General features: G+C 41.3%; 2 protein-coding genes across 2 annotated transcripts; both read left to right on the top strand.

Moving 5' to 3' along the window:
• The first annotated feature begins 8,162 nt into the window (after positions 1 to 8,162).
• On the top strand, positions 8,163 to 9,787 carry LOC104809847 (UDP-glycosyltransferase 72E2-like). Its single transcript, XM_010535937.1, has one exon. It carries the CDS (start codon positions 8,194 to 8,196, stop codon positions 9,658 to 9,660), a length of 1,467 nt encoding a protein of 488 aa, XP_010534239.1. The 5' UTR covers positions 8,163 to 8,193; the 3' UTR covers positions 9,661 to 9,787.
• Positions 9,788 to 10,717: 930 nt separating this feature from the next.
• Positions 10,718 to 11,896, top strand: LOC109116533. The gene is made up of 2 exons (XM_019202152.1): positions 10,718 to 10,821; positions 11,131 to 11,896. Exons 1-2 carry the CDS (start codon positions 10,718 to 10,720, stop codon positions 11,894 to 11,896), a joined length of 870 nt encoding a protein of 289 aa, XP_019057697.1.
• Positions 11,897 to 12,070: the final 174 nt, after the last annotated feature.

Here is a 12,070-nt window from a genome sequence, read left to right as displayed (position 1 = left end):
TCCAAGAAGATACCAACCCATTGGAGAGGATATGGTGCCACCTTTGAACCCAATTTCGGCCCACCTTTATCAAGCACGAATTGGGGATGTTTTCTACATTATTTCAACCTCATGAAGACCTTCTTTAAGCCTCCTAGCCGTTGCAAGACGTTGGCCTTCCACTTACACCAACTTTCCACTTTTTCCTTACTTTATGGTGTCTTGTTTTCCATTATCTTTCTTTAATGTTTTGTTAGCTCCTCCTTATGCACGGATTTTCCTTGCTTTCTTCTGTGTTTCAAGCCTATTTAGAGGCCCTTATATGTCAAGAATGAGGAGACTTTGAATTGATAAAAATCGAGTTGCATATTTGCTTCTTCTTCTTGGTGTGTCTGAGATATCGCCTTCTGCGCATGTGTGTGTGTGTCACCCTTGTGCAAGGTCAAACCGTGGTGGATTCAAGATTGGTTTAGCTCCTTTGAATCCTCTTTCATACCACTATCTTCCATCAAAAATTGGGAATCATCCGAATGCCCTTTGGCCTGGAACTTCCCTTCCATCTATCACCTAAACCGAGTGCTCTCGAGTGCTCTGTTTTAGTCCGACTTGTGTGTTGATTTCTAAGGACTCCGAGTGCCCTTTGGCCTGGATATCCTCTTGAAATCTAACCATAGGAATACCTTAGTGAGTCTCCAAGTGTCCCTTGGTTTCGAGCTTGTTGTATTCATTGTCCAAAAGGCAACATAAGACACACACGTACAAACCGTCTTGAAGAAGAACGTATGCAACCAAGGTCCGAAAAAGCATGTGCGAAGGTGTTCAAATTCTTCGTAGTATTCCTCGATCGTCTTGCTTCCTTGCACTATGTTACGAAATCTATATTGCAATTCATGAAGAAAGTGTTTAGGCACATACCTTCGACGCATCATGATCGTCTTCGTCAAGACGGTTTGTACGTGCATTCGGTTCAAAGATGGCACCATATCCTCTCCAATGAGTTGGTATCTTCTTGGACTTGTGTAGAATATGTTTGGGCTCTTTGGGCTTGGATTTTCAGCCCATTTATTGAGAATACATTCTTCAAATATCTTCTTAGTAGCCCAGGTGTTAGTCCATGAAATCTTAAGTGTTGGACAATACAAACTCCAAGACATTGCGATGTTTTGTGCTTGTTGCCGCTATCGTGTCCTTTGCATTGTATGGCCCCTTGTCGGATGTTTTGATCAGCCATTCTTCGACATATGCATTGATATTTGAACGTAGACTTTGAGTCATTCGTCTTGTAAGTAAAGGTGTAGGAATGGTTGGCATGGTATGCTCGGTGTTCACTTCTTCTCCTCCTATAGCGTTGACGATATCGTCTTGCTTCTCATTCGAGTTTTGTTTGTTATCGTCCATGTTGATGTTGGAGGATTTCTGGGCTGCATCATAAACCGACCCCTACAGACCTATATCTAGTGATTCTAGACTTAACCAACCCCTAAACCAATCCGTTTTAGGCAAATCCTAACTAATCAGACCTAACCGGTCAAAGTACCGGACTCTATGACTCAAAACAGGTACTTAGGAGCCTTATCTCGTCCTAAACTAGATAATACCTAAATCTATAATCAGATTCTAATCTGATCAGACCTAGACAATGTCTCTATAGACATCCTAAACCTCTAATCAGACTTAACCAAGTCTATTTTGACCTAATTACCTACTGATCAGACCTAAACCATGCTAGACCAACCCAAATTTGGATTAACCAGACCTAACCAACCTAAACAACACTTACAGACCTATATCAGACCTAAACCAGTTTACTACAAACCTGTACCAATCTATTTAAGCCTAACCCGATCTCCTACCCAATTAAACATAGTCAAATCCAACCTATTCAGACCTATACTGAACAGAAACAGGAATCTATGACCTACATTAGCTAAACCGAGATCTAAAACAGGTCTATCCTTAGTATATTTCACTAAACCAAGCCAAATTTGGATACTAAACCGATCTAACAGGGTAAACCGATCACTACATACCCTAATCTACCCTAAACCAATCCACTATGCCCTAAACCAGACACCATCAGTCCTAATTTGGACTAATCTAACCCTAAATCAGTTAGTTCTAGTCCTAAATGTACACTCCAAACCCTAAAACAGATCTAATCTAGTCCTAACCACGAATTCAGGCCCTAACATGATCAATACCAGTCCTAAACACATAAACCAGACCTATTTCGACCTATACCGTTCTAGATTTACCTTAACCGAACCCAATTGACCTAAACCTGGACAATTCTAGCCCTAACCGGACAAATCAGACCTAAATCAGACCTATTCCAAGCCTAAACCGGCCTACATTGACCTCTACCGGACTTAATTATCCTAAACCGATCTGAACTAGACAGAACCGAACAAATTAGACCCTAAATAAGACCTAAATCAACCTAAACTAGTCTGAATTGACCTAAACCGGACCTAGATTGACTAAACCGGAGTCAATTGATCTAAAACCGGACCTGGAATGATCTAAACCAGACCTGGACTGACCTGAAGCGGCCTAAACCAGTCCAATTGACCCCAAACCGGACTTGAACCGGTCCAATTGACCTGAACCGGTCCGGTTTGACCTAACCGGTCAACTGTTGACCAATTTTGGTCAACGGTTTGACCTGACCAACCTAAACCGGTTCGATTTTAAATCGAACCGGGTTTAATTACCCAATCGGATTTAAACCGGCTAAACCGGTCTAAACCGAAAACCCTAATTTCGGATTGCGGAAGCTGCCGAGTCACCCGAGTCAACCTGGTGGTTGACTCACCCCGATTTTCTGACTCAGCCGCGACTCGGCGAGTCACGGTCGAGTTTCGCCGGAAAATCCCGGTTTTACACCGGTTTTTACCCCGAAACCCTAGATCTACACGCACACAGGCACAACTTACCTCCTCGGGCTCTGAACTCGGCTGATTGACTCAGCTCGAGTTAGATCCGAGACTTACCGATCTTCGTCCCACCGGTCTGAGCTCCGTCACCGGTTCTTTCACCGCCGATCTGACCTTCTGACCTTCGCTCTCTCTGTTCCGAACCCTGAAACACTCGAAAGAAACGTCAGAACGCTCAGATCTAAAACCACCGAGACTCAGACTTACCTGGATGACCGAGACGCCGCCGAAATCCACCGAATCGCGCTTCGACCAGGCTCCTGATACCACTTGTAGTGGATCTTGACCTCGATCCCTCACTGTAACCTCTCCGATCTACCCTCGTGTGAACAGAACGAAAGAACGCAACCGGGATACGAGTTCAGCAGCTGAGATAAAATCTCGGTGCCTACGTCTCGGGAAGAGGAAGCTGCGTTCGTAGCTAAGGTTACAACCGATAAACACACCGGAAAGTCGATCGGAGATCGATTCCGATACACGGAGCGAAGGATCGCCTCCGTCAGAGAGAAAAGAAGAAAGAACCGAAAAAACACACACAATGAAAACCCTAACCCTTCGGTCAATAAACTCGACCTTACAAAGTTACCCTTTTGCCCCTAAGAGCTTCTGCTTCATCCGGAGTCTTTCAAACCTTCTGGCCGAAGTAGCGGGTTTCACTGAAGACATTCTCCACAATATATTTTTCAGAATTATAAAGTAAGAAAATAAAATAAAAGACACAACGGTTTAATCCACTAAAGGCAACTACCATCGTGAACTGATGGAGCTATGATTTGTGTTGACCATTTAGTCTCCAACTGTCACGAAACATGTATTAAGGAGACAATGGGTCTTAATGATCCTTAGCCCATCACCATGTGACGTGGCCTAAGGTTATAATTGACCCATGTATTCCAACACAATCCTCAGTCTTGGTAGCGAGGAGCAATAGCAACGTCAACGAGCCCGATGCCATTCCATTGCTTTGAGCTTACGCAGTTCTTGTCCAATGGGTTTCGAGTTCGATTCTCTCGGCCCACAGAGAATTTGGAAATCACGTGTAGACTTAGAAACTTGCAACTTATATCACTACAAAACAAAATATTCTATCCTAACGGTCAAATTCGTTGAAAATGGCTAAATTTTTGTTGGTAATTAATATTTTCAACGAATAAATCTGTTGAAATTACGTCGTTGGAAATTGACATCTGTTGAAATTTTCAACGTAATTTCAAATCGGATTTTTTCGTTGAAAAATTCCAACGGATTTTCTAACCGCAATCCGTTGGAATTTTTTAACGGAATTTTCAACTGCAATCTATTGGAATTTTCCAACCGAATTTCCAACCGCAATCCATTGGAATTTTCCAACTGAAATTCGTTAGAATATTGCAATAAAAAATTCAAAACATATTCCAATCGAATTTTCAACCGATTTCCATTGGAAAATCCGTAGAAAATCGGTGATTTTTTTTGTAATGTTAGGTCGTTTCGATTCCAATTTTGACGTGGATTCATGTTTAAACAGTACCAATATATTCGACATTTTAGGATCATTGTTAAACTCCTAACATTGAGCTCCAATCTCTACGTCCATTTTACCTCTCGCTTTCGATTTTCGGGATGTAAATAAACCCATCATTCATCAATGACAAGGTATTTTATAAAATGGCTAATTTATGATAGCAAACTTTATTGGATTCTTCCTTCCTTTGGGCATCCTCAGGAGAACAAGCGAGAAGTCAACAAAGACGGGTACAAGCTCGAGTGGCATGGGAAACTGTCTGCAAGCCAAAAAGGGAAGGGGGTCTCGAGCTCAGGAGTTTATTGGACTTAAACCTGGTACACCGCTTAAGATTATCGTGGCATCTCCTCAGCAACCCGTCATCACTTTGGGCGCGCTGGCTGAAGCAAAATGTGTGGAAGCAAAAAGGATATTGGACCACAACTCTCACCAGTAGGCTCTCATGGAACCTCAGAAAATTGTTGTCCTTCCGCCCCAAAGTGAAGGAATTCCTACGCAAACTGGCCAAGGATGGCAAATCGACGCTATTCTGGTATGACTCATGGCTAACTCCTAAGCCTCTTATTGATATGGTAGGCGATGAAGGGCCAAGACTGTTGCAGATCCCTCGAGAAGCAACAGTCGTCGATGCTTGCAGCGGCGGTAATTGGTTAGTCCAAGGGGCAAGAACTAATGCACTCCAAAACTTTCTTATCGCCTTGACTGAGGTAGAAATCCCATCAGCGCAACGAGGGCCTGATATACCAACAGGGCGACATGCTAATGGAGTCTATAAGTAAGCATTCTCCACCTCTAGAACATGGGAGCAGATTAGACAGCGAAGTGCGGAGGTTCCATGGCACACTATGGTCTGGTTTAAGTATGCAATACCCAGGTTTTCCTTCTTATTGTGGGAGGTTATGCTATCACGGCTGCCAACAAATGATCGACTCACAAGATGGGGGCTGCAGGTGGACCAGGCATGGGTCCTATGTTCAGCGGGTACCGAAACACACGGTCATATTTTCTTTGAATGCAGATTTAGCTCCCGGATATGGCAAAGGATGGGAGGACTATGCTGGCGATCACCTCCATCGACCGTTGACCTCTGTTTAGGATGGATCGCAAATCCGGCAAATGATGCGAGCCACCACAGGTCCCTCCTGGCAAAACTACTACTGCAAACAACAGCCTATTATATTTGGAAGGAAAGAAATCAAAGGATCTTCACAGCCTCCAAACGCAGTGTTGACAATATTATCACAGACATTGATAAAAGTCTGAGAAACACTCTGCTTCCCCTATCCAGGAACAACCCAACCAATCCACTTGAAGACTGGTTTCATATCTCAAATAGCATCGGAACGCAGCTGCAATAGGACAACTTAATTATTGACATCCATCTAAGGCTTATTTTGGAGCATGGTATTCATTTTGTACAGCTTAGGCTGGAAACTTTTGTAAACTTTTTGATTGATTTATAATATTTACCCTAATTACCACAAAAAAAAACTTTATTAGATTCATGTTTAATGGGTGAGATGATATGAACCCAAGAATATATATTCCTAGAATCTATGCATGTGAATTCGGTTTTAGGATTCTGTTTAATAATTTTGTTTTTTACTTTAAAAAAAAAACAATCGTAAGATTTTGATATTTTTGGGGAGAAACCAAAGTGAGAGTCGTCCACAAACTGGCATGCAAAAACTGATAATATTAACTGATTGAATCAGCAGTCATATATATATATATATATATATATATATATATTATATTAAAATATCAAATTGATTAGGGTCTACAACAAAAAATAAAGAGCAGTCATAGAGCAGTAGGAGCTGGGAAAGCGGCAAGCAAAAAGACAAGACTGGGGTAACATGTCCAAGCACAAGGCCCTTAACACGATCTCAAGCAGTAACATGGTTTCTTCAGCGGGATTATAATATTTAATGATATATACATGCAACTCGAAATAAACATAATTTATATAAATATATCACAGTAATTATCGTAAAAAATAATAATAACTGCAGAATCGCCGTCGAAGTCGCGCCGATCGTGCGCTCCTCGTAATAATTAACAAATATATCTTGCGTAATAGTTGATTAAACCGACCATTTATGTATTGTTCATCCGAAGATGAGTTTGACTTTTGAGTCAAATCATATATTGCAAATACTCTGACAACTTTATTTTTTAAAATTATCCCCAAAGTACATAGCCATCGTTTTCGGTCGAGATGGGACTGTTTGCATAGTTCAACGTTGTCGCTTATGAGTTGATTTTGACTTGGGATCCATTGTATTAACAAATCAAAGTGGATAATATATAATTATATGAGTTGAATTTGATTTAAAAATTAATTAGATATAATTTTTTTTCAAATTAAATTAATAGAATTTGAATTGAAAATATAAAAAAAAAAGAATTGAAACTAAAATTGATTTAGAAAATGAAGATTATTTCAACGAAAACAGAATTTAAATTACAATCGATTCAAATTCAAACTTAAATCGGATATAAAACGAAATGCATATAGTTTTAACAACTGAATCCAAAATATAATGTGAGATTGATTAATAGTGAGATTGATTAATATCACATCTCGTGGAAAAGATAAAGGAATACCAAAGATTTATTGTGCCCATATGAGATTTTGATTAATATACCCCCCGATATCTTGTGTATAATTTGAATGGAATATAAATAGAATATTTATTTTGGATTTAAATTTCATTAATTAATTTATAAATGGGATATCTATGTATAATTTGTGGCGTCAACCGATATGTATATCATAGTGCAAAAATCTATATAAGTTGAGTTAATTAGTAACATAAACAGTCCTCCAAATGATGGATTGTCGTTTGCGTCATATCATATGTATTGTGTAAGAGAATGAGGTTGGCATAATCACATTGACAATAAAAATTCATATATGGAATAAATTCCAAAAACATTTATTTGAATAATTTTTTTTTATAAATTTTAAAAGTTGGAGTGTTTATTTGCAAGTTTTGTTATATAAGTTTAAGCCGACATTGGAGGTTTCGTTTAACTTTATGTATTATCCAATTGGACCGTACTTATTTTAATTGGATGTTTGGTACCAACCTCTCGCAGTTGGGTTCATATCATGTGCATTCCAGATGTTCAAATTTATTAAATATACAATTTGATAATTTCATAAAAAAATAAAATAGAGAAATTAACAAATACTGGTTTTGAAGATGAAATGAATAAAATAATGCATTTTTAAAATTCTTAATATTGTTCCAACTTTTTGTCCTGTGGATCCCACACGATATAGGAGTCCGATACCTGAGACGCCAATCAGAAAAAGTGACCAACTGGGTTCTTAGGTTCTCGGCTAATTTCAAAATTCTAAAGATATTATATTTTGTAAATAAAATCTTAAAATATATATTTTTTTCAGAAAATCTATATAATTTTTTTGTGAAGAGAATTTAACTTATCTTACTAATACCCAGTAAAATGTCAGAAAACTAAAGTGTAAATAAAATTTCGGGTATGACAAGGATATTATTCAATCACATGTAACGCTTTTATTATTGTCTCATTCCATGAGCTCGCAAATACAGAACTCAAGCTCAAGACGGCTATATTTTTTTTTCCTGCATTATATATATATATATATATATATATATATATATATATATATATCGATGTATCGTCGTCACATTGGCTTATAAATAGCCCCAAAATCCATGCGAACCATCAACATTCATAGCATCACTAGCTATCCCCATCACCATCTACATAACCATAACCATGCAGAACGTGAAACCACGCGCCGCCTTGCTCGCAAGCCCCGGGATGGGCCACGTCATCCCTGCCGTCGAACTCAGCCACCGCCTCGCCGCCCTCCACGGCTTCCACGTCACCGTCTTCGTCCTCGAAGCCGACCCAGAGTCCGCCCAGTCCCGCTTCCTCAGCTCATCCTCCCCCGCTGCTACTGACTTGGACGTCCACGTCATCACCCTCCCGCCGCCTGAGATCACTGTCAATCCTTCGGCCCACGTCGTCGTCAAGATCGCTGCGATGATGCGTGAGAGCGTCCCGGCAGTCCGATCAAAGATAGCGGCGATGCCCAACAAACCAACGGCTCTGATCGTTGACTTGTTCGGCACCGAAGCATTGCGGCTAGCAGACGAGTTCAATATGTTGAAGTATGTTCTCATAGCCTCCAACGCGAGATTTCTCGCAGTGGTTTTATATTTTCCGACGCTTGACGAAGCTGTGGAAAAGGAGCACGTAAACCGGAAGAAACCTCTCGCTATACCGGGATGCGAACCGGTTCGCTTTGAGGATAATCTCGATGCATACCAGGACCGTACCGACCCGTTATACCACGAGTTTATGCGTATAGGTAAGGCGTTTGCAACGACAGACGGGATTTTGGTAAATACGTGGGAGGAAATGGAACCTAAGACGTTGAAATCGCTGCAAGATCCGAACCTTTTAGGCCGGGTTGCTCGTGCACCGGTTTATCCTATCGGCCCGTTGAATAGACCGGTCGAAACTGCTAAAACCGTTCGAAGCCCGGTTTTGGAATGGTTAGACAAACAACCGGCTGAGTCGGTCTTATACATCTCGTTCGGGAGCGGCGGCTCGCTGACGGCTAAACAGCTGATCGAGTTAGCTTACGGGCTCGAGCTGAGTCAACAACGATTCCTGTGGGTGGTCCGGCCTCCAGTTGATGGCTCAGCATCAGCAGAGTATTTCACGGCCAACACCGGAGGCGGAAACGGCGGGGATGGGACGCCAGGATATCTGCCCCAAGGATTCGTAGCAAGGACCAGGAATCTCGGGCTTGTGGTCCCATCATGGGCCCCACAGGCCGAGGTTCTGGCTCATGTGGCCGTGGGCGGGTTCCTGACTCACTGTGGATGGAACTCAACCCTGGAGAGCATCGTGAACGGCATCCCGATGATTACGTGGCCGCTCTTCGCCGAGCAGAGAATGAACGCGAGGCTGCTGAAGGAAGAGATCGGCGTGGCCGTCGGATCGGAGGAACCATCGGATGGCTGTGATTGCTTCTTCGTTTCGAGGAACGAGATCGAAGGGATGGCGAGGAAGATAATGGCGGGGGAAGAAGAGAATGAGATGCGGAAGAAGGTGATGATGCTTAGGAACTCGGCGGAGAACTCACTGAGCCGTCGTGACTCGCTGTCGAAACTCGCCAAGGAGTGCGAGATTCATTTGGAGCGTGTGATGGACATGCAACGTGGTGGCTAGGGACGTGAGCTTATCGTTTTACGTTTCTGCGTTTGGATTGCGTGTTGTTTTTGGTGCATGCACATGTAATCACGTGAAACAATGTATTGTGCCTATTTACGGAATAATTAATGTCGATTGTTCGATTGAATTGCCAATTATATGTAGTGTCTAAATCCTCTGTCATACACTCTTCGCCAAAGATTCCGTTAACAAAAAAAAAATAAAATCCAAAGATTCATAAAAAACTTGAACTCTCGGCCGAGAACGCAGAGGAATTTACGAATTAAAAAAAAAAATTTGTATAAGTATTTTACTAAAATACCCTTACGAAACTTCTTGACGGGTTGGAGGGTTCCCTTGTCCAGAAACACACCTCTGAACTTCAGCACAAGATGACATTACTGATTTCCGTTGGTTCAATTGTTTTCCCGTGGTGATTGCTAATTCAATTGGTTAAATCTCTCGTCTAGTGTCTCAAACGAGCTAACTCACCTCAACTCTAATTGGATCGAAATGAGTCCGTTCGTTTTGTGTTCAACTCATTCAAAATTCGACATGAACTAAACCAGTCGACAAAAAAAATATTTTTTATTCATATTATACAAAATACCAAATAAAAATAGTTAATATAAAATTTTAAACATTAAAACATCAAAATTAAGAAGCTTATAAAATAAGTTATATACATATCCAATAAAAAAAATAAATTAAACATTAATTTTCTATAAAATACATAAAAATATATATATCAAACATTGTATAAGTTTACATGAGTTTGTGACTCATCAAAGTTTAGTATGCGATGATGAGTTGGTTCATCTTGATAGCGGATATTACGCGATTATATATGTTTGTTACCTTATATGTATATATTGACAGATACGCTCATGGATATATATATATATATATATATATATATGTGGGAATAATAACACAAGACCCAACAAGGGAATTCTCCTAAGTTTCATGGTATCAGAGCTTTTGCATCCTCTAACCTAGCTCCGCCGCTTTCTCTCTTCATCTCTTTGTTTCAATTCCCTGCAATCGTCTCTTCCTTTCTCACGCAGTTTTCACCATGGCCACCGATACCATTCAATCCGAAAAACCTTTTGGAGTGAGCAACATCAAGTCTCATGTACCGATCACCCTTAACATGGAAGAATTCAACTACGATGTGTGGTGAGAACTATTCGAGACGCATTGTCTCAGTTTTGGAGTCATTGGCCATCTCGACGGGACCACCGTTCCCACTGGAGAAGACGAAAACAATTGGAAACGCATTGACGGTCTGGTCAAGCTCTGGATCTACGGATCTATTTCTCAATCCTTACTCACTACAGTGTTGAAAAAGAAAAGCACGGCCCATTCATTATGGACACGTTTGGAGAACCAATTCCGTGATAATAAAGAAGCACGAGCCATTCAATTGGAGCATGAACTCCATACTCTCACCATTGGAGATCTAACTATTCATGACTATTGCCAAAGGCTGAAGAAGATTTCGGATCTGTTGTCCAACATTGAAGCCGATGTCTCCGACAAAGCCTTGGTGATGCACTTGTTAAACGGTCTCAATGAGAAGTTTGATAACATTGTCAACGTTATCAAACATAAAACACCATTCCCGACGTTTGAAGATGCACGATCCATGTTGGCCTTAGAAGAACAACGACTCTCGAAGATAACTCGTCACCAACCATCTCACGCCGATCACTCCTCTGCACCAAACGTGCTATATACGACAATTGATTCTACTCCACCAACGTGGTCTCCAAATCCACGACCTCCTCATCACCGCGATGGACGCCACGGAGGACGTCGTGGTCGTAACCGTGGCCGTCGATACTACAACAACCATCATCCACGTGGCCAAGTATGGAACAACACCAACTGGCCAACATTTTGGCCTCACCCTTGGTCACACTCGTCTTATGCTCCAGGAATTCTTGGGCCTAATCCTGGACAACAACCTCCTGTTCGTGCTTCCCCACCACAATGGTCACCTCCATCGGCTAATACAGCCAACATCGAACCTCATGCGACATCATTGGCTCATGCTCTCAACACGATGACTTTGCAAAACCTGGCAGACAATGCTTGGTACATGGACAGCGGTGCAACGGCCCATCTTACAAATCAGCCAGGTAACCTTCGAACCGTTTTTAATTCGAGCATTAATCCCTCTGTCACCGTTGGTGACTTTAGTTACCACTCATCAAACCGGACATACAACCCTTTCTTCCTCCTCACGTAATCTTAACTTACGAAATGTTCTTGTTGCCCCATTCATTATAAAGAACCTTATTTCCGTTCGCCAATTTACTACCGATAATGATTGCACTATTGAGTTTGACTCTCTTGGTTTCTCTGTTAAGGACCGCCCAACACAACGGACTCTTCTCCGATGTGATAGCACCGGACCTCTCTA

The sequence above is a fragment of the Tarenaya hassleriana genome, unplaced genomic scaffold (genome assembly GCF_000463585.1).
Source record: "Tarenaya hassleriana unplaced genomic scaffold, ASM46358v1 Cleome17, whole genome shotgun sequence".
In the NCBI taxonomy this organism is placed as follows: domain Eukaryota; kingdom Viridiplantae; phylum Streptophyta; class Magnoliopsida; order Brassicales; family Cleomaceae; genus Tarenaya; species Tarenaya hassleriana.
Note: the sequence above shows the minus strand (reverse complement) of the source record. Positions and strands in the feature narration are given on the sequence as shown.

Coding starts and splice junctions, on each gene's coding strand:
- LOC104809847 (XM_010535937.1), top strand. CDS start 8,194: ATGCAGAACGTGAAACCACGCGCCGCCTTGCTCGCAAGCCCCGGGATG.
- LOC109116533 (XM_019202152.1), top strand. CDS start 10,718: ATGGCCACCGATACCATTCAATCCGAAAAACCTTTTGGAGTGAGCAAC. Junction 10,822..11,130: donor GAATTCAACTACGATGTGTG/GTGAGAACTATT, acceptor CTATTGCCAAAG/GCTGAAGAAGATTTCGGATC.